General features: G+C 40.3%; 1 protein-coding gene across 1 annotated transcript in view; it reads left to right on the top strand.

The window, feature by feature from the left end:
- Positions 1-22,165, top strand: part of METTL25 (methyltransferase like 25) — a 107,218-nt gene extending 85,053 nt beyond the window's left edge. Inside the window, exon 10 of the mRNA XM_077178783.1 lies at positions 21,587-22,165. Coding sequence (XP_077034898.1) covers positions 21,587-21,622 — 36 coding nt within the window. The 3' untranslated portion in view covers positions 21,623-22,165. The remainder of the gene's footprint in view (positions 1-21,586) is intronic.
- The last annotated feature ends 1,373 nt before the right edge of the window (positions 22,166-23,538 follow it).

Raw genomic sequence — 23,538 nt, 5'->3', positions numbered from 1 at the left:
GAAAAAAAATAAAATCAATGGAGGTGCAAAACTGATCCACTACCTAGTTAGTGTTATTCTAACCTCCTCTAAGATTCGTGGGTCCTGACTAAGGACTTGTTTATAAGCTGGTGATACTTTGCTCTCAATGCTACTTCAGTATCTATTGATCTATTTAAATTAAAGTTAGCTTGCCTATCTCAACATTTTATTGCAGTCTCAACATGATGCCAGTGTAGATGTATATACCTCAGATCTCCAACATTCAGGTCAGTAATGGTTTGTCAAGAAATTGTTAGGAGAGAATTCACAGGGAAAGAACTGTCTTAAAAATTTCTTCTTTCATTTCTGTTTTTTCTTGCACAAAGGGCAGTCTTGCATTTTCAGTCTGCATAGCCTCAGGCAATTCACACAGTACAGAATAATACTATTCTATTGAGAAATGAATTACAATGAGAGGTATTGGAGAGCTCTGTAACCTCAGAGAACACCAGAAAGTCAGTGTTTCACAGAGGTGTTGCAAAACTCCCCTTCAGCCAGGTGTTGCAAAACTCCCCTTCAGCCAGGTATTACAAAGTCACCGTGTGAGGAAACCTACCAATTACTCACTGAATACCTATCCAGGATGTTCAGGAAGGACACAGACTCAGAATTATATCTACTGAAACCTTGAGAATGGATTAAAGCATGTCAAGATCCATTTCCTGCATGTTTTCTAGCCATATTAGTAGCTGTCCTGCTTATGCACTAGCTTAAAGTCTCTTTGCTCTTGGGACACTTTGCCCACCTTCCTTTTTCAGTGACTTTAACATCTTTAGCTAGGGCAAAGGAGAGGATAGGTGTCTCACTGCACTGCTGTTAAGCAGTGGTTTCGTGAATCTACTGACTTGGCCCAATTAGGAACAGGATCATCAGGAAACCAAATGTGTGCCGAAAGCCTAACAGGAATTTGTAGACCTGTTAAGGAAACTACCCGGTCTGAGCATTCACAAGACTCTCTGGCAGTCTGGAACCAAAGCCCCTCCACAGTTCCAGTGAGCCCACAGGTGTCCCACACACCCCACTCATGGTCAGACCAAGTCTCCTGAGCAGTTGAACCCCAGGTTTTCCATAGCAAAGTCTTAGATGTCTCATTCCATAAAGCAGTAACACAAAAACAGCTTGGGCTGGTGCCTCCAAGGAGAAACCCCCAACAAAGGAACCCCTGGGCTTTTATACCTTCACAGTCTACCCAGGCAAAAGTCTTGCTCTTTTCCCTGAGTTCTCAGCTCCTGCTGTGTCTCCCAGTGTCCATCCACCTGGCTGGCACCACCTTCTTTGTGCCATTTGGTAACCAAAGGGCTGGCCTCTGGTCTTGGGATTCCTCCCAGAGCTCAGCCTGCATGTTATCTGCAGCTTGCAAATAGAGCTGCCTGCACCAGATGTGTTCCTCAAAAGACCATGCCTTCAGGTTGGCAACTAAGGTGCTGCCACCAAAATTAGCTCAAAATCAGCTACGGCAAAATATCATTATGTGATCATCTGTGACTGCTGCAGACCCTGTGCAGCTTAGTGGGGAGCAGTTTCAGCCAGTTTCATTCTAGGAAGGTAGATAACTTTGTATAGCTCTCTTCTAGATAACTTGTAGCATTTCACTGTTTCTGTACAGTGAAACAGTGCCAGTACATCTTACCCTTGATAGATCTCTCTTGGATGCTTTTTAATTTCTTATAACTAGTCTCTAGGGCACACCATAAATTTGCAGAGAATTATTCAATCTCTTTTTCATTTGTCTTTTCTTCTTTGTCCCTGCCTCCCAAAGCCCTATGATTAGAATTTTGAATGCACTCTTCATACACCTTAGTTTGCACATTACTGACTTTAGCTTGCATTTCTTACTTGCAACCTTCTGAAGTCACACCAATGACAACCAATCAATTATATAATGAAATATAATAAAGTAATAACATTTTTGTTTAATTGACAATTGTTTTGGTTAGCATCATATAAAGGCTTAATCTGGAGATAAACTACTCTGATTAATTCATTGTCCATACCCCTGATCCCCACCTTTAGTTTTAGAGGGACTTCTACTGTAGAGTCTTCATGGAGAACTTGTTTGGACAAGTGTACAAATGGAGGTGTCTTGCAGTGATGAGGCCTTATTCTCATTTTTGCTCAGTCATATACTTTCCTCCCCTCTCTCTGTGGGCACCTGAGGTGGATTTATGTTCTAAGCAATTATTTTTATGTATTGGATGAAAAATATCTGCTTAGTAATCACCTGCAGATGAAACTGGAAAGTCCCTGTCCCCTTAGATTATTGTCTGTCATCACCTACAGCCATTCCCTCTGTCAGAACTGCTAGATTCATTCCCTTTCCCAGCTCTCTGAGAATGCCACTAGTAGAACCAGTGACACTCTCCTCTCAATAGTCAAATTTGTCAGTATAGGAATACTTGGTAAATTTTTTGTTTTATTGTAATTTTTTTAAAGTATATTTTTAGAACTATGATCAAATCACCATAGTGCTCCTTGTCTTCAAAGCTCATGTTTGTCTCTCACTGTCTATGCTAGTGCCAAGTCAGAGTGGCTGCAGTGGATAACAGAAGGGATGTGTTGAAGCAGCAGCTCACAAGCTTTTCTTGGTCCATAATGCAGCCCTTAGCAGTCCTGTGCTCTGTCCTCAACTCTAACACTACTTGGGCCTGCAGGTGTCCATCCTCAAGCCCCAGAACAGACACTCATACCTGACTGCCTGCTTATTTCCTTCACAGACTTATCCTAACTGGCATCTTCTGTGTCTCTTAGTGCACAGGAAGGTTGCTCACATGGGAGAATGGTGCACAGACTCTAGCACCTCCTGTGAGAAGCTTGCAGCCCAGCTGAGGACAAAGTCCTGACAAGGGGCTCTCTGAAACAGACATGGAGAGCCCTTATTGAATGTACAAATACCCTGAAATGTCAGTTCACTTCGCTGCTCCATGCCAAAGACAGAAGGATCTTTTTTCTCCACCCTCTGTTACAGGGCCCAGGAGCCAAATACCCTCACTGAACAGACTGTTTCTCACTCTCCAGATGTTCGCCCACTCCTGGGCAGTGACATAGGAAAATGTGTCATGTAGCAGGAAGTTTAGCACTTCCTGCACATTCCTGAAAGCTTTTAATGAGGTTGAGGCTCATTAAGACACACCCAGCTCTCACACCATGGGAGCTGAAGTAAGGGCATAAAATACCAGATTAGTGTTAGAGCAAGTGAGAGGATACACCAAGCCTAGTCTGGAAAACTGGGAAAATCATTCTGGCGCTACAACATTTAAGAAGTCTTCTGAAGCCCTGCTTGGCTGCACAATCTGAAGAGAGAGAAGTGTGATGGAGGCCATAAGTAGGCAGCAATATGTCAATGAGACAGCCTGGCTGTCTGTCTCCTTCTTAAGCACAAAACCTGATATTTCTTTATTCTCCTTCTTCCATCAAACTACTGCCACCACCTTCAGCAGGTAACCAATAAAGTCTGAAAATCATTCACTGAGATCTGAGTCCATGCCCCTTCTTATCTGAACTGATCACTCTCCTTTTGTTGTTTAGTCAACATGTGCAGAGAGCAGCATGGAAATCAAAGGGTTCTTTCAGGTGCTGCTTCCTGGATGAAAATGTTCAGAATGGGGAAATCAGTTCACAGATCTTTTCCAGAGGATGGACTTCAAGTGAAGTGGTTAAGCAGACTAAATTCTATATTGACTAGGAAGTTCAAAGAGTCTACAAATGTAGATTTGTGTTGTTTATAATCTGTTCCACATGGGATTGCCTCTTAGACCTGCCTTGGACCTATCTCCATGACTCAGACAGAGGACCATGAATAAGGACAGAAAATAATGAGTTCTGCAATAAGGGAGATATCTGAGAACTTTCACAGTGGCACATGATCTCTCTTTGTGATGAAAGGGCCAGGTTGATGTACAGTACATTTCACTGAGAATGAACAGGTGTTCCCAGCACAAGAGGTTAATGTTCAACTAAAACGGAAAATATTTGTACTTTACAACCACCTTTTTCTGTCCTTCCTACAGTGCCTGCAACACCTCCTCCATGTGTTGATGGAGTGAGTACACCTCAGCTGTCTGCTTGTCTCCCTAGATCACCATCCTGCCCCTAAAAGAGCAGCTGAATATAGCACATTGCTGCGAGCCTGTCCAAACTGGGGGGGCCACACCACATTGATGAGGTGTGAAAGCATCCATTGCTTGAAAATCTCAAGCTGAAGCCCTAGATTTTATTAGGATTTAAAAGTTAAATTTTAGAGGGTGTGCATCCTTCATTCCTAAATTTTTCTTCCTGCTCTGAAGCAGGACGAAAAGCCACTTACTAAGTCTTGTTTTCTTTCCAAACAAATCCTAGAGCTTTAAGCACACTTTTTATTTGTCATATTACTTTAAATAGTAAGATGAAAGGGGCTGTCTTTATGTTCCCTGTATATCTTTCTGCAATTTGCCTAGCCCAAGCAGGAGTGCTAGTGTTTATATCCTCTATATTTCACATAGTACTCCCTCTGTGGCCAGAGGGTCTATGTATTATTGTTATTTTTGGTTCAGCTTTCAGGACTTGCATATTGCAAACAGCACCTTTTTTTTTTTTGTAAGGAGACAGTAAAACACTTTGCATTTGTCAATGTCTGTGTCTCTCAACTCGGTGCACTTTTGGAAAGCCATCTCCTCTGGTATTCACACTATATCATCCTCCACCACAAGACAATTAAAAATAAGATATTCCCAGTCCTGCCAGCTTTCTCTAAACAAAGCCTGTGAGTTGAGAATGAGCTCAGTATATGCATGACATGTATTGGCATGGACACACCAATGGGAGGGGAGCAGTTAGGGTAATTTGGGATATCCTAGGATACTTTGGAGAGAACTGTGGACCTCTCACTGTTATTCCTTCAGGGACCTTCATTTTCATTCATTTCAATAATGCACTTTCACCCTCAGACCATCAGCCTTCACAGACCCCAAACAAAGCACTGAAACAGAATGCCTGGGCATCAGGGTTTCCTATTTCTGCAGCTGCCCCAGAGAAATGGGATGAGAAGACAAGAGCAAAGGTTTATTCTCCATGAGGTGGTGGTTTGAGATGCATCTTCCTCTGGAACAGACAATGCATGTCCTCTAGCAAAGGTACAGTAGGGGTTCTGATGAAGGAGAGAGCTGCTGTAGTTTTTATACACAAAGCCGGCCCTGAACCTGATAAGGAGAAATGTGGTATTCTTATATCTTTAGCATGGCTAAAATCTCTATTTATTGTTGATATGAGTCAGTAAATGTACTGAAATGTACGTCAGAATACACACCTTGGAAAAGATGACTAATCAGACATAGTTTTAAAAAGTGCCTGAATGAATAACAGAGTAACATGAAATTCTTATTTGGAAGTGTCCATATAATTTAAATGCCATGTAAATATCAGTAATGGTTTGAATCTCGTACAATGTTTCAGAAACATTCACCTGCCTAATTCTCTTTAATATCAGAGCCTATAAGGCATACAAATATATTTGCAATAGTTTTCAAAGGTTTCAAATGCATATTAGCACTGAAAACTGGTTTGTGGTTTTGTTGTTGTGAACTTTTATTTACAGGCTGCTTGTCTTCACCAAAAGTTTGTCCACTGGTTGCTGGCTTTTTTTTTTTAATGTTCAAGCACTTTGAATAGTTTTGTTTGTCCTCAGTGTAACTAATCTCACAAATGGATTATTAGGCTTGTAGAATTTGTTTACATTTATGAATATTTTCCCTCATGGCTGAAACAGTTGGAGAGAGAAGTTTCTACTGAAACACTCCCTTTCTTTATAGAAAATGTACTTGTGTTTTGTTTGAAGGAGGCCATGTGCCCTGGCTAGGCTGCCATGAACTGGTGTATGGCTGCACATACAGTACACAGTGTACTTTTTTTGGTAATTTTCTTCATCTCTCCCAGTCTCTGCTTCTTTTAATCCCACAAATTCTAATAAACTGAAAGAGAAATCCTATGAAGGTTGGAGCTTTCAAACCAAAAATGCAGCACTTGAAAGGAAATAGTATGATCTCATCCATCCCTAATTTTTCGTGCCTTTTCTATGCCCAGTAGACAACTTTACTTTTATAAAACTTGACTCCTTGTCAGCCTTGAAAATACTATTTATTGACTTTGTCACTTCTATTTACTACAAGCTATTGCCTCTTGTATATGGCCATGCACAATGAGTTTCCAAACAAAATATGAAGTATTTTTTATGTTGATCAGGAGATCTAATTCCAAAGTCAAACTATTCTCCAACTGTGCATAAGTGAAGAAAAAGTTCTTCAATGTACTATGGTACAGTTTTGTACTCTTGTACATCTGACATAAAAATAATGTGCACTGGGCTTGATCCAACTGAGAGTGGCTTTGTGTTGATCCTGGACATTTCCAGAGCCCCCCAGGATCTCTAGTCGAAAAGTCTATTTTTGATTCTAATGGGAGAAAAGTGCTTCCTTCTATGGCTGCAGACTGCCAAATTATGCATCCCATGCTGGCTTTTCCTGACTGGCACTGCAATAATAGCTGCAGTAAAGATTTTAGTCTTTACCTCTAAAGCCAGTTTGGCATGAAAGATTGATAAGCTGATGACTCAAAACTAAATGTAGTATTTCATAAGAGAACATAGGCAGAAAGAGCTGCTGATTGTTTCCCCCTTTTGCACAGTAAATGAACTAACTAGCCAAATCCATTGTTAGGTATCTGTTAAAGGGCTTTTGTTTTCCCATAAATAACCCCTGCATGTTTTGAAAATGAAATCAGCCATCACAAGCAGGCTTTTGAGCATGCCATCAAGGCTGTATGCAGTCAGAAATGCTCAAGAAATCATTTGTCATGATTCAATCAATGGGCCAGAGCAAAAATCTAAAGAAAGGCTCAAGTAGAATAAATCAGCATCAGGTTCCATGCATACAATCACTTCAGAGAATGATTAATCCAGCAACAATTACATACTTATAGTATCCTGCATATTAAAGAAAAAAATACTGAAATGGGAAGAGTATTTTATTTATCAAAATAAGATGATAATAATATCATAGCTGCAGCCAGAGATGTAGGTAATAACAGGAAATTGCTGGACTGCCTCTGTTGACACCTTCCAGTACTGTAGATCCAAAGCTGGAATAGATCCCTGGTTCACTGAAGTACTTAAGCATGTGTTTCATTCCCAGTGAGTTCAAAGAGACTTAATCTTGTCCTTAAAGTAAGCATCTGCTTAAATATTTAAACTGAATGAGGACCTTTTTATTGGAAACATCCACTGACTTCCATAACTGCAGACTATTAGACTCCTAAATAGGACTTGCAGAACTGTGGAGATGGTCTTTAGTCATTCACCTATTTTGCTCTAGGCATGTGTCCTGTGTAGAGGCTACATGGTCCCTCAGGGCTATGTATTTATCCAGTCTTGGGATACCTAATGGATCTCTTCTCCGCAGTGATCATTGGCAGCCTGAAGTTGTGCTGGGGGGCTTTAGGTTGGATGTTAGAAAAATGTTCTTCATTTGTTGGGCACTGGAACAGGCTTTCCAGGGCAGTTGCCTCAGCACCAAGCCTGACAGAATTCAAAAACTGTTTGGACAATACTCTCAGGGACATGGTGTGACTTTTAGGGATGTCCTATGCAGGGCCAGGAGTTGGACTCGATGATCCTTGTGGGTGCCTTCCAACTCAGCTTCTTTTGTGAATATCCTTACTAGAAATCTCAGCTGATTAGGATGGTAGAGCCTGACTCAGCAAAACACTTGAACATGACTGCACAAACTGGATAATAAGATGACATTGGTTGGTGTTGGTCTAGGAATGCTCTGAATAAATACCACAGTTCCACTTGCTCCCAGTCCATTTTCCCAGAGGCCAGATACAGCTGTGAGGACACAGTTGGTTGGAACAGGGCCATAAGGCTCATGGGGTTGCAGAGCAAAGGGGGCTCTGGCGTTCTGCAAAGGTTCAGAGCAGAGGCCCTGCTGCAGGGGCGGGCAAGGTGGAAGCAATGGTGAAAGTGTCACGCTCAGCACACAAGGTTTGATGGGCCTTCATGTAAGCCCATTAAAGTCAATGAGAACGAAACACACACTATGCTCTGCAGAGATGGGATTACTCATGCACCTAAAATTAAACATGTGGTTAAGTGCTCTGCTGAACCAGGGCCAGAGAGATGGAAAATGAGCACTGCCAGTACTGATTCTCCCCCATCGTCTTTTCCACACAGCTGCCTCCTGACGCCTGCTGACTCTTTGGTAAATATGGACTGTAGCTGTAGTACTGTATTAATTACTAAAAGAAACTGGGCCATTTCCAAAGCCCTGGCCTTGCTGAGGTCTTGGACAAAACTTTCATTAACACCAAGTTAAGATCATAAAGATGGGATTCTGTAGCATAAGAACGGAGTTGTTCCTAACACAGTGGATAGAGATGAGATTTCCTATCACAGAACCAAATTAGTGGGAAAGTGCAACTACCAGATAAGTCTAGAGGAAAGGTAAATTTTCTGTTGGGAAATGTACATTACAGAGCTTCTTCTGCAGTTTTCTTTTGTGTGAACTTAATCAGTTGTGTGAACTTAATCTTTTAGCAGAAATAACTCTTACAGTACCAGAGAAAATTACATATGTCTGTGTACAGCAGATTTATTATTGAGACATTTGCTTATTTAGCAGGTGCATTAATTTGATCCAACATACGAAAGAATTGTGGTTGCATCAAATTGTTTCTTTAGTTTTAAAACAAAAAATGCAAGCTAGAATGGAATCTCTCTTTGAATCAGGGAAAATGTCATATGTGTGTGTTTGACATAAATGATTATTCATTTGACAAGCATCTGGAATTTATGTTGCATAAATTTGGTAAATCACCATATTCTTACATTTCCTCACCACTTTCTGAATGACATTCCAAGAGTTACATTCAATCTTCTTTTAGAATAGGCTATACTTCCTCTATCCATGTATGCATCCCATGAGAAAACATATCATATTGATATGTCAAATTATCTCAATATCAAAATTGAGGCAGAACATATCATACAAGAATATAAGTGATACTACAGATATCTACTACCTTAATAAACTATAATTTATTTTTGTATAAATTAGAAAGCTGTGGGGTTTTTTATAAACATTGATGATAAAGATTTGATGTACATTTTATTATCTTTGGAAATGTGGGCATTTATGATTGAAAAAAGCACTGAAAAGTAGACAGGATGCAGAATTTTAGAAAATTTTTTCGTCCCCTCTCACAGTGCAAAAAACTTAAAAACACTTTTAAAACTGCTTACCATGTGGTTTGTTCTGTTACATTAAATCAATATCAGAGTAAAGACCCAGGAATTCCAAGAATTTTTGCACAGGTCATTTAACTTATCTGCTCCTCTGCTTGTTACTGTATTATCAGTGTTTTACTGATAACTGCCTTTGAACCAATAAAGTAAAATAGAATTGGAATTGTAAAAAGCTTTATGATATTAGATAAAAACTGATAAGTAAGAATAAATTATTATGTCAAATATGTACTAAATATAACATGTAGTAGACACTACATCATAGTTAATAATAACCAATAATAATAATGCAATGCACAACAATCCTTTAAAAACCTGGTGTCTTTCATTACTGCCAGTAGATCTGGGTGTACAAGAGAAGATACTCCAGCTACTTGCTTTTTAATGGAAAAAGTGTGTTGCCAGGCTGGACACTTCTCAGTAAGGTTTTGTTAGATACAGACTAACTCCAGGAAATGTAGAACTGGGCACCTACTTCTGCTATGCTCCAGAAGACCATAAAGCATCTACAACTGTGCTTCAATATTTAACTACTTCTTTCTTGGTTCTTGCCTTGATAATCATCTTGGAAAATGCAAGCCAAGACAGTTGGTCTGTGTTGCTTTTTGTCAATCCTTAAATATTAAATGCATAGATGTTAGGTGTTTTAGGTGTAAGGGGGCAAATACAAATGCCATATAAACAAAAAAATAATTAATGTCCTTTCCCAAAATGAAAAGAACTCAGCCTCCACAATGTCCGTATCTTGCAAGAGCCATTTTCTTTAGTCATTGTTCCATATTTACACTTATCCAGTTGAAATCTGAAGACTGAGAGAAGCAGATCCATGTTAAACTTCTTGCCTGTAGCAGGCAGCTGAAGTACACAGTAGCTAAAGCTCAAAAAGGCTGCTGTCTGTCAGACTTTCCTGTTGAACAGTAGACCTGGGAGCTTGTATTTGCTTTTTTTGGCTGTAAAAAAATCACCTTAAGCTGAGCTCAAGTAAAATGCATTTTAAAAAAACCCATGTTTTTTTCCCCCCAGCATTACTGCTTATAAGGGAATGAGAGTGTTTAGGGAATGCAATCCAGGAAAGATGGCAGAGGACTTTTTGTGGCTGTGGCTAGATTACTATTAGAGTGGCTATAACTCTTACATGACCAGCTTGCTTTAAGAGACAGTGATATTTGGATGAATAAGCTAAAAGGCCTGGAAAGAGATAAAAGCGAGCAATGCTGCACTGTGGTGAGCAGAAATGGATGCCCAGGCATATCCTGGGGGAAGTACTAACCTGTGACAGGTTAGTCCTGGCACTGGGGTATGTCAGTTTTCTCTGCTTTCATCACAGTCATCTTCTTCCCCACTTCCCCTAACCATTTTACCAGGCATATTTTTATCATTTTTCCATATATTTTTAATATGTGTATTTTTGGTGACATTCTGAGTGTTGCAGAAAAATCTACTGTACAGGACCCAGGATTAAGAAGCCTGCATGATTTACCCATCCCACAAGCAAAGACTATAAGCTGGAATACCTCAGTCTATCAGTTTTTAGAGTGGCTTCAAGAAGATAAGGACCCTCTGTATAATACAGCTGAAGAAGCCAATTAGCCTGCAAGGCAGACAGGACATGTCAATTAAGAATGACCTACTTTCACTGGGCTGGTGGAGATTATGGGTATTTTCTGAACTGTGCTGGAGAGCAACCACAAATCACATGGCTCTGCTTGGGAAAAGTACCCATGAGAAGTGGGAATAATTTTGGCCTGAAAAATGAAGTTTTGTCAGTTTGGACAGCTATCTCACAGAGACAGGCTGTGCCTGTGGTACCCTCAGCTTACCAAGCAGGTGCTGAGCTGAGGGGTCACAAAGCTAGATTCAAGTAATAGAATTAAAGAGTGGCAGGTCATTTTATCTTCCTGGTAGACGGAGAGCAATACAAGAGCAGGAAGTATGAGGTAAGAACCACAAACAAAGCCTGGAGGGATGATTTGTTATGGTTTAGGATCATATGAGAAGTCTTGAAAGAGTGTCAACAAAACCTGGGTGTGGTAAAAGTGTGTCCTAGCAGAAGGTCTTAAAGCAGGCAACAAAACAATAGCAGGAGTTCATGTGGTCTAGACCAATGGCCAAATACAGGAAACCACAAAGTGTGCTTGCTGGCAGAGAGGAAGAAGTGCCTGAGAGCGGAAAATCACTGTTACAGCCAAGCAATATCCAGGAGGGACCCAGACACTTCCTCACAGAGCACCAGGAATTATGTGGGCGACCCTGGCTCCATGTTCTCAAGGATGGATCAGGACAGATGCCAGCAGTGAAAGCAGCATCCCTGTGGGAGTGTATACAAGGTGGGGGGAAAGCAGAGCAGCAGGGGGCATAGTTGAAGCTAGACAGAAGTACCCGTTCCACAGATACCCATCACACAAAGTGGTCTGTAAGATCAATTGGGGTCTGAAAGCAGTTTGTCCTGCAAATGACCTTAGGAAGGAGAGAGCAGCTGGCTAAGGGCCCTCTGTCAGTTAAGGAAAACAGAAATCTTTGGGATTATGTCAGAAAGTCATTGGTGTCTGTAGATGCTCACCCCTGGATCACCGTCACTCAGAAGAAAATCGAAGGGTCACACTGGCTGTGAGCTGCAGTGGTCCAGCTGCACAAGAGTGCAGGTGAGCCTGATGACCCAGCATCTGGGGATAAAGTAACACTGAGGTGTCAACAGGACTGAACAGAAAGAATCACTAGGTGGACTAGCACAAGATAAACTTGCAGCACGTGTGAGTGTTGCATGCTTTTTTGGTAAAAACTAACATACTGCAAAAATAGAGTAAAATAACCTTGATTTACAAGACTTTGGTAACTGTGCTGTTCTCAGTACATGCAGTTAACCTAATGGTGTAACTTCTAGTTAACTTCTCTGATAGGACTGAGAAAGCTACAGCGTGGGATCTGCCAGAACATCCCTACAGAAAAGCACTGCTTTTTTTGATTGCTGCTAGCAACTTAGTGTTGTCTGAAGCCATGCACAGCAGAAGCATTTGGTATTTTGCCAAAGCAAAAAGGAACGGGTGTTTTACCCAAACTGCTTGAAGGATTCAACTCCCTTTGTGTTTCATGCATACCTCTACAGTGTACCCCGAGCACCATGGAGGCAAAGCAAAGTCTGTGTGTGAGTCAGAAAGGAGACTGACACCAAGAAGTGATGGAAGCTGGCTGGAGTTGCCTGAAAAAACAGGGTGGAAGCAGGGACTAGTATCCAGTCCTTTGCCAGTCTGTCATCCAGCAGTGATAAGGAAGGAGTGACCACCAAGAGGCAGCATTTTCTTAATAGTTTTTCTAAGCTTTTCTGGCCTACTATCCCTATGACACCATTCAGATATCTGAAATAAATAAATAAATAAATAAATAAATAAAAGAGTGGTTGTGAAAATGGCCTTGAGAGCCTGTAAATGACAGTCAACAGGAGAGTGCCTTTCTGGAGAAGATTTGTAAAATGCCCTGACTTATGTGGAAGGTACCATTGATCGATATTTTACACTTTATTGTCATGCAGTGCAAAAGTGTGATTAATGGAACAATTAAATTCCCTTGCTTCCAGCAGAGACCTGAACCTTCATTCTGGTGGGGGTTTTTTTTTCAGTACCATAATGTTTAGCTAGTTTAAAGGTGTTCTTTAATTTCTTCTTGAGCTCCTATCCAAATTTTAAAGAGATACAGTGAAAAACTATGTCACATTGTCAGCAAAAACAATTAGATTATGATCCTTTAATCACTCATATTGAGCATGAAGTCCCTGATTCAGCAATGCATTTAAGTGTGCTTTGAATTTTAATTAGGTGTGACGATCATTGTTATTCAGAAAGGTGTTTAGGCGTATGCTTGTATGTTTTGCTGAACTGAAGCTTGAGAGCAATAAGAAGGCATCTGGCACTTACCTAAGAGCAATCCAGGGTGAGTCATAGTAGTGAAACTGAAGCTGTGGCCACAGAGAGTTACTGCATAGGGCAGTCTCCTAACCCTGTACTATAATAATCAAGAAAGAAAAAGATCTGCTTATCTCAGTCTTCAGATTCCTGACGTGTCTTTTTTTCTGGTTGAAACTGCATCATTTTACCAGGGTCCTTTCATTTCTTGTCAATCAAGGACGATGCATATGGGAATGTTTGTTTTTTTCATCACACTTTCCACTGGACAAATAATTCCCAGCACACAGGGGTGGCTGTTGAACAAACTCCTGCTGTAAAACCAGTTGAAAGGCTCCCATTGATTCTGAGGAAAGCGGCTTCAGGCCCTGGGTGAGTCACTGCATGGGCAGCACTTCTTGTGTTGTCTCTGTAATACAGCAGCAGATCAAGGTCTCTCAGCCAGTGACTAACAAATGCTGAGATTGGAGAATCACTTCCCAATCCTGAAGCCCTCTGACAGCAGGCTGCTGCCTCTTTCTAGCTGCTTCTTTCTTTCTAGCTGTCTCAGCCATCAGTGGGATCAAATCCTACCTCAGGACAGCAGACTGTCTCTAACAGCACCTGGCAGGGCTCTGGCAAGGACTGTACTTGAATGCAAGGCACCACTGCTCCACTTGCCTCATCATGATACTAAGGGGAGAATTCAACCCCCCTGTCAACTCAGAGTAATAAATGAGAGAACTCCCCAGCTGATTATCAGCTCTTTTACCTGCAATGTCCTGGACCATTTAAATCTTACTATGACTGATTAAAAAACATAATGGAAAATTGATTTTTTTCTGTGTTATAGGGGGAAAAATCAATGCAGATTAAGAACAAGAGAAACAGAGAAAGGGAAGAAATACAACTGCAAATTCCACTGGACTCAAACCCAAAACCAAGGGTATATATTCTAAACTGCAGGAACACACACTTTCTAAAGCCTCCTAAGTCTCTGCACTGGTAAAATAATCTCAAACAAACTTGAAAGCAGATTGAAAATAGATGGGGTGTCTCTAAGTGAAAAGAGACAGTTATCCTCTCCACCTGCTAACAAACACAGTTCTTTTTTTGTTATGAAATGTCTCTAACTTAAAATACTGCCTGAAAGTAAACTCCTTCATCAATTCATGATGAATTCTTCAAAGGCATTTTGGAAGACACTCTAAACCACTGGCTTTATTATAGCTTTATTTAGGATTTGAGGAGAGAGAATACTGCAATCAGAAAGGAAGAAAGACAGACAGAGGAAATGATTACCTTTCAACCCCTGTGATTTAGAAAGAATAACATGCTTCTTTCTTGATCTGTTATATTATATACTTACAGAGTAAAATTTGACAATGTGGCACTGAACTGTAACTGCCTGCTGAAGTGATATCATCCTCTAGTGTATACCAGGAACTTCTGGACCTGGAAATTCTGTGCCCTTTCTAGAATGTATCCTCCCGCTGCTTTTGGATTAATCACTGTATGCTCCCCTCTGTACTTTCCAGCAGAAGTGATTAATGGAAAGGGTGGGTAGCCATGCCCTCACTGCTGTGTAATCACTTCTCTTCATTTAGAATAAAGGTCAATTTTGACAGCAAAACTATTTTTTTAATTATTGTTTTCCTAAGTTCCTCAAACTCTTTTGACAAACCTAGGTAAGTTTTCCTCCTTTCTGAAGTTGTGCAGCCACACATATTTATTCCTCATGTAAAGGAGAAAAAAGTTTTTGCTGCAGTGCTCTGGGCATTTAAGACCTGCTAAAAGTACAGCACCAAATAGATACTTTTAACCCTGGTGGTGATGAGTGCATATCTGTCAGAGGATGTAGAGCTGAGCTTGCTTGTTCAGTTTTGGAGGCCTTCCCAAACATTTCACCATTCCACCTGATAAGGAAAATAGGCTGGGAAAAATGCTACACATTAATTGTGGCAAAGATTGTCCTGTCTCCATTTTGACAACGGGATTAAGAAAACATGATTTCTAATGGCTACACTGAGAATTAGGGATGTTTGACATCTGTTTCTGTAATTCTGTTCTCCCTAAGTTCTCTAAAAAGCATCCAAAGGCACCAGATTCTGTGATAGGAACACCAGAAGAAATACCTTGAGGAATACAACTGGGAAAATGGGCACTGCATATAAGTACTGGCCTCCAGAATTGCCTGCAGCAGGACCCTGAGCTCAGCATTGCAACCCTGTTCTCTCTTTTTTCCATCACGTCCTCTGCTATGTGAGTGTTTTTGTCTATCCACTGCCAAACTTTAAACATCAGAAAACTTTTAAACTCAAACTAAACCATTTGGCTTAAAAAGCTGCAATAAAAGTGAACATTGGAGAATATGAATCAGATAAATGTGTCCCTGTGACAAGAGTTTGTTTTCTCTACTGAAAAATAATTTGTTATTCCATATGTTTTGCCACTGAAGGTTTGCTTTTAGAAAGCATATTATAGAGACTATCAGAAATTTTCTCTGAAGCTGAGTTCAAATATGTGCAAAAAGTGGACATTTCTCTTTTTTGGTGTGTGTATAAATAACATTATAGAACTCTCCCCATAGACTGTATGGCAAAGATAGAAATGCATTTACAGATAACCTATGTAAGCCACACCAGCTTTGGTGTCTTTGTACCAAAGCAATGATGATGTAAGTTAGCTAAGGATTTGCTCCTCCTTCACAAAATTGGCTCGTGTCTCAGTTCCTTCTTGCTGGTAAAGTTCTTGGCTTACCAGCAGCAGTTTGGAGTCGTGTTTGGTACCAGCACCAGCCTTTTGCCTGGCTGGTGCTGCTTGGTGGCCCTGGGGCAACGCTTATCTGGCAGTATTCACCACTAACTTGTCAGAACCCTTTCAAGGTTGAATTCTTATTGAAGGAGGGTAGGAATTGCAAATAAAGAACATTTTTTCTTATTTGATTTCAGCCAGGGCCAGGGGAAAAAAGTACTTTGTGAGTTGTTTGTGGGTTATTTGTACACACAGAGGATTGTGTCACAGGATACTTTCAGCCAAGTACCATCTGCTGCTGCTAATGGAAACTGTCTAAACCGGCCCAAATTAGGCAAGTCTCTGAGATCAAACTATAAGAAGAATGAAGAATTTGCAGTCAGTTTAATTTTCAAAATGGCATTCTAAAATGTGTGGGTTTCTTCCAAGTCCCTCGCTAAAATAGGCTGCAATGTACAACAGTGCAGTGCTGAGGGTGAGTCCAGGGAAAGAGGGGTAACTCTGAGGTAATGGAAAAGACAGTTTCTTCAAAACAGTTGGAACATGCCCAGTGATTTGGATGGGTCTATACGTAGTGGGTGCTGGGAATAGGCTGGAGAGGCAGGAATCACCCGGGAAAATGTATTTCAGCAATGGACTTTAATAGCAACAAGACGACTGAGCAGACCTACCTTGCATGTTTGTGTGATTAATAGCTGTGGTGAAGGGTTAGTGAGTAACAGCCTGATGCCAAATGGATATCAATGGGATCAAACCATGCATTTGGCAGATATAGGAAGGAGCATTCATTGTTGTGCACAGAATAAAGGAGAGTGAGGCAGCAGCTCCCCGAACCCCCGGCAGAGCTCTGGCATATGAACAAGAATCCGGCTGTAACCCTGCACAATAAGGACCACGCATGTACACATGTGCACGCAATTACATGGCATGAATGTAACAAGAGAAAATTGAATATAAAATATCACAGAAAGCCAATAATTCTGGTTTATATCCTTCTTTCTCCTTGATGCATAAGAGAACCTGGTTATTTTTAAATCTGGGTTCTATTTACATAGCCAAATTTAATGCTCTTTCTTGTGCAAAATATGGTAGGAAGGAATTTAAAATGTCAACATTCTCTAGACCTGTTTATCTCTTTCCATGCCACACTGTATTAAGGAATAGACACTAGATGATTGAAACTGCAACAGTTCTGTTGAAGATGTGACAAGTTATACCAGCTGCAAACATGATCCAAAATCCCTGGCAATGTACCTGCCCTACAAAATAAGGATTTAATCACATGGTAGCCAGCATACAGGAAAATCCTTTTATTGATCATGGAGGCTGCATCTCTTACTCATTAGCAGATTGAGGAAATTAAATTAAAGATTTGACACAGGAAGTCATGAGATGTATTCAGCAGGACATTGTTGTTTTCCAAAAATTCTTAATGGAATTAGAAAGGAATAACATTCTTTTTACCAACTTTATCTAAAAATTATAACACAAACAATCTGATGGTAAATTTTCCTCAAGGTCGCTAGAGATTGATCAAAGTCCAAGTTTGCTATTACCAGTGTGGAAACACCATGGTATAGACAGGCCAGTTTGGTGATAGTAAATTTCATGGGAGATAGCCCTAGGTATATTTTCCAAGGTGTACTTTCCCAAGCAAACAAAGTAACCAAACATTACTAGAATTAAAAAAATAAGAAGATATCAAATAAATTAGAAAGCGGCTACTTTGCAAAAGACAGGGAGTTCTCTCCTCTCTGCCAATGTACATGGGAGGGAAAAGTACTGGAATAGAGTCTCCAAAGAATTTTATTTCTGGTGTGCACACTGGAGATTATAACCTTCATTTCATTGCATCCTATGGCACACATCATTGTAACTGGAATCCAGCATGTATATGCAATAGCCAGTAGTCAAGCCATCAACCCATTGTTCACAGAAAGTGTACAATTCTGTATTTATCTGTTTGAGTGACACAGCAGGGGAGAAATCTGGGTCACCTGCATTTCCTGAGTCACTGGATCACTTAAAAGCTGAAAATGCTCTGCAGGATTGATTAAACTTCTGCTACAAATCTTGTGTATAAAAAACCCTCACATGTTTCATATTTTGCATTTTACCATATTTGAAAATAAAAGAAGAAATTGCCTTATCTCCAAATTAACATAGAAATGTCCTTAAACCACTAAAAATGCAGTATGTTTATTTCATTAAAAATTAAATTTAATGTCACTTTATTGCTAGCATGTGCTAATTATATTTTGAAGTATGGAGACAGAGGCCACCCGAGATTTCAATTCAGGATTTCATGTATACAGAGAAGCTTTCCTCAAATTGAGCAAGCAGATGAGAAGAAACATTAATTCCTGCTAATTTAGTTGCTGTTTCTGCTATATTGTTAATTAAGAACTTAGAACTACTTGAATTATCCTCTCTGGGCTTGTCTACATTGCAGTAAAAAATGTCATTTAGTTCCAATATTATTATGAAAAATCAAACTGACTCTGTTTAGAGGGGTTCAAAGGTTTACTCCCTATAATAATTTCCCCTTGTTTATTTAACTCTTGAGAATTGTGCTTGTGCCGGTGTTAGATATGTTTTGGTAATGTTGACATATTCCCTCTGAAATAAGAGTAATCATGGTTTTCCTGGCTTTACTTCATGCTTATACAGCAGGAAGCCAGGATTGTACCGAGGTAAAGAAGTAAATTAGGTTATTCCATAGAAAATCTGAAGGGATTGAGGTGGAAATTACACTTGCATCTTTGGCTGCTTTTGCTCTGCTGTGGGATGAAGATCTGATCTTCCTGCCATAGAGATGTATCATTTTTTGTCCAATTTTCACAGCCAATATCCCAGGTTGTACATTTGAAGGACAAATAAAGTAGAAGCAGACAGATCTAGAGTAAAAACTGTCTTTCAACATCTGCATCACAAGGGAAGTGTCAATAGCCTGAAAAGTAGAGGACTTACAGACAGCACAATGATTCGCTTCTTTCTATGGGAAGGAAGATGACAAGGAACAGATTTTCAGCTGCTGATGAAACTTTTCCATCTACCGAGCAATACAGCTGCCAAGAAATTATGAGAGGCAGGATATGATACACAACTCATATTCCCTATCCTCCACCTGCACAAAATCTAGGCTGCACACCACAGACCTCTTGGTTATGTTGCAGGCATCCATCTGTCAAGTAGAACTTTTCTCAGAATTAGTGTCCTAGGCCAAATTAATCCCTGAGATAATTCCATTGTGTTTTGTCTAAGGAAATATCAATTACTGTGAATGGAAGGATGATCTCATGATGAAAGCAAATAAATGACTTGGAATCATGGCTGGGACCTTGGATAGATTCCTCTTCTGCTGAAGGGTTCTCATATGATTTGGATAAACTGACGCAAAGGCCAGTTGCCTTGATTTCCACCTGTATAAAATGAGACTAATTCTAATTTACTTCCAGAGCCATCTTTTAAGAATCTGTATTTCTTTGAGCTGTTTTGATAAGAAGAACTACAGAAAAGCCCAACCTAAAAAAAACAAACGAAACCAAACCAAACCAAATCAAACCAAACCAAACAAATTCCAAAATCCAAAACTGGCATATTGCTATTTTTATAAAGCATGAGAAAAACAGTAAGAGCATCATGTTCTGGGAGATGACAAATAGACATAGCTGCATTTAGTAAGTTTATACTGTCACTTACTCTGAACAAGAAGGATTAAAACCTCTTTTTGATCTCTCTCTGAGCTATCTCAAATGACATGGGAGATAAATATGCAAAGCAGATTAGGATTAGTCTAGAATGGAGTAATATTAAGAAAATAATCCTTGAAAATTCAAAAAAGACTAAAAATTACCTTTTTCTCTGCCACTGTGATATGCTTACCTATGAGTCATACAAATGCTCCTGCATGTTTTGTGCATAGAAGAAACTTCCCGTGAAGTGCCTTTTTTTCTCTGTAGAGAGAGTCTGCATAATTAGATTAGGTCAAGTTAAAAATGCATTGCTTTTCTCTCTCCCTTTCTCTCCCTCTCTCTCTCTCCAGCTCTGCAGCAATACTCTAGCTCCACTGACTGATCTAAAGTAGGAACTGGTGCCTCCCAGAAATGTACATCCTTAAGAAATGTGTTCAGTTAAAATCTCTTCCAAGTACTGATGAAAGTCCTGTGTGTGCTTGTTTGTCCTGCATCTATTTAACTTTTACTGTCATATCTACAATATTCCATACAGATTTCCATGAAATTTTACAGTTTTGGAGTTGCAACTTATTTTTACTTTGGCTGTCATTGCTGATATTATTATTATCATAACACTAGCAAAAAACCAAAAAAATCCCAAAACAAACAACCAACCAAAAAAAAAACCAACCAAAAAGCAATTTCTTAGAGAAAGCAGAAATACTGGTGTCTTTGAAGATTAACATGATCTTGTTAGCATGAAAGGAAAACAACAGCTTGGATTCCTAGTCCACAGAATCCAACAACATTACCTCTATGGATTCGTGACTAATTGTGAAAGCAGCACTTGGCTAAAGCATTCTTCTCTACTCCTTTTTCTGCATTTTTGATCAAATAAAATATTTTTTTCCTTCCTTAGATAACACCAGTTTATTCTTGACTGCATGGGTGTTTCAAAATGGACCAAAGTTTACATTTCTGAGGTTCATTAAGCTACATCTTTGGGTGTCATTTGGATTGTTCAAGATTTGGCACAGTATGTTATGACATTTCTTTGATGGTATCTGAGCGTAAGAACTGGCAAAAAAAATCCACTTATTATCCAATTATTCCTATAGTAACATTTAATATCCAGTTACCTCATTCTAATCAAAAACCCCAGCAGCTTTCAAGGGGTTAGCCTTTTTCTTCTCAGATGCTTTAAGGAAGTTGGCACAAATATTTTTTACAAGCTCCAGCAAATGAACCCAGTGTATAGAAATTGAAGTGTCTAATCTAATCTGTTGAGGGATCTGTACCACATGCATTACCCTGACATTTAAGGTCTCAGCCTCAGTGACCGGTTAACCAAATCTGTCACTGTGACAGACATGTATTTCTACATGCTGTGCCACAACTTAATCTTTCAGGCACCATTTAGGTGAAATATCTTGTAGCATGGTGACTCAGAGTCCATAATGTCTTTAATGAAGAAATTTTCCAACTGGTATTAAAACAGATAACTTTGGTTGTCATATTTGCAATAAAGCAAAACAAAGTGAATTTGCCTACTAGGCTCCACACAGTAGATCAGCTGTTAGACCAAGTAACTCTAGTTATCTTTACAATTACTGTTGTTATTATTATGTGTTATTACAACCCTACACCTCTTCCCTCTTCCCTGGCACCACAGCCTGTGACTTGCTGGAGGTGAAGACTGTTTTCAAAATATTTGCTTAATGACAGATCTGAACTTCTAAATTAGCTTTTCTGACACCTTGTGGTTCCTGTACATCACATTGTAAATCTGCTATGAGTCAGAATGTTGTCCGATATCTCTCAATGATAAAGTAAAATATCATGTTGTTTATAACTACATGCATTTAATATTTTTAACTAACTCTAAGAAGAGAAGGAATTCTTTTATCATTATTTGATTTCTACTCCCTTGTTTTCTTTTGTGGCGTTGTTTAACAGCATCAATATTTTTATGCTCAATTTGTCTCCAGGTTTCTGCGCTGGCTCTTTCCGGCTGTTGCCCCTGATGTGGCCTGGCTTGTGGAGTCCCAGAGCTGACAAGGGGGGTGCTGCATGCACATGTTGCCATCTGTATCTTTCTACAAAGCAGGTTATCTCCACTGGAGACAGCTCTTGCCATTGGGAGGAAGCCTGCCCTTTCTTTCTGCAAGGAACAAGAAATGTGTCTGCAAGATACAGACTTTGTGGATTCTTGTAGTGTAGCTAAATCTACTTGGACAGGCTGGTTCCAGCCACCCTGGAGCACTTGGGCTGTCCTGGGGAACAAGCACTCTACATGGTTACACATTTCATCCCACCCTTTCTTGACACTTGCTTTTATTAGACAGTGCCTGCCTTTGTTAAACTTTTTTCCCTGGAGGATCTATTTTGTTTCTAAAGCTTTTCTGCCAGACCCCATCTACTCCAGTCTGTAGTCCTACCTCTTTGAAGAAAAAATACATATGCTTTTGATGGATAACAAGAGGCCTCTGCCACTATGACTCAGCAGCAATTATACTGCTTTTTATGCAGAATTTATTAGGATGTTCTACAGAAGGAGCTGTACAAACCAAGTGTATGAATTCAGCAATTCCACTGCAGCAAGGAGGACTAAGTCATGATCACTGGGCTCTTGGCAGTAGGTCCAGAAGCATATTGAGAATTGGTGTCTGAAAGGAAGGATCACAGGTCTTCTGACAAAGAGCACCAACTCTTTAAAATCTAGGTTACTATATTCAGTGCTTCAGGCTGAAAAGTTTAATGCCAGATCAATCTGATCTGCTAATGGGTTCAATAAGGCCCCTCAAAGCTTTAATGTTCTGAAAAAAATGCACCCTCCCCCCATGTCTGCAATTACTGCCACTGATGGTGATAACACACTCCCTGAATCTAAGTAGAAGCAGCTGAGATGTTTGTGACACTTGGGGCAGACTTCCCAGGAGCACTTTGAGCATTGCTTGAAAAGAGGTCTTAATGCATTTCATATATTTCGAGGTTGCAAAGAACAGCATTAAATAATCACATAGGGGAGAAAGAAAACTTGTTAAAAGTTCCCCAATTTATTAGACACAGCTTGATGAACAGACTCCCATTCTTCTGGGACAGCATGATGTGCCACTTGATGGAAATCATGAGGAAACAGTTATATAAAAGGGCTGGCTAGCAGTGAAAGGAGGTAATGTTTTAAAAACTTTCTATAAAGAAATAATCAGCTTGATGGACCCAAATCCTTTCCATAACTTCATGCCTCTATATCCCATGTATTCTGGAAGATGGTTTCAGTGGATTATTTTCCATAGCTGGCTTACCTTTCCAGTCCATTTATCTGTTCTACTCAAAGTGCGCATCTCTGGCTATACCCACCCCTCCTCTCACGGGCTGCAGTTGTGGGGATGTCCTGAGGGAGCACACGCTTGCAGCACTCCCTGCCTTGGGGTGTGTTTGTTTCCGACCCTCTCTGTCAAGTTTCAGTGATTTTGCTTAACTGTAAGCTAAGCTAAATGCTCCCTATGGATGTTCACACTGATAAACAGCAGGCTGTGGGCAAGTGTGGAGCCCCTTGCTCTGGCATCCATCCCCAATATAGGGAAAGCCCTTCTCTTTGCTACTACTCTGACCTATTCAGCACGGCTGAGTAAAAAGAAAAAAAAAGGGGGGAAAGGGAAACTCAAGGAAAATAAAGACAGGAAAAGGAAGAAGAGAAAAGGGGAACAGAGAAAAAGGGAAAAGAAAGGGAAAAAAGTCCAAGAGAAAAGAGAATGGAACAGGAAAATGGAACAAGGAGCAAAGGGGAAGGGAAATAAGCCCAGATTGTGCCCAGCTGGTAGCGGGACACGGCCCGGCCCAGGGCCCAGCCCGAGCCCCGGGGCCGGAACGGGAGCGGGCCCGGCTCCGCCGCCGCGCGGGGCGGGGCGGGGCGGCGCGCGGGGCGGGCCCGCACGCA

This window comes from Agelaius phoeniceus, chromosome 5, assembly GCF_051311805.1.
Source record: "Agelaius phoeniceus isolate bAgePho1 chromosome 5, bAgePho1.hap1, whole genome shotgun sequence".
NCBI classification, from domain to species: Eukaryota; Metazoa; Chordata; class Aves; order Passeriformes; family Icteridae; genus Agelaius; species Agelaius phoeniceus.
Note: the sequence above shows the minus strand (reverse complement) of the source record. Positions and strands in the feature narration are given on the sequence as shown.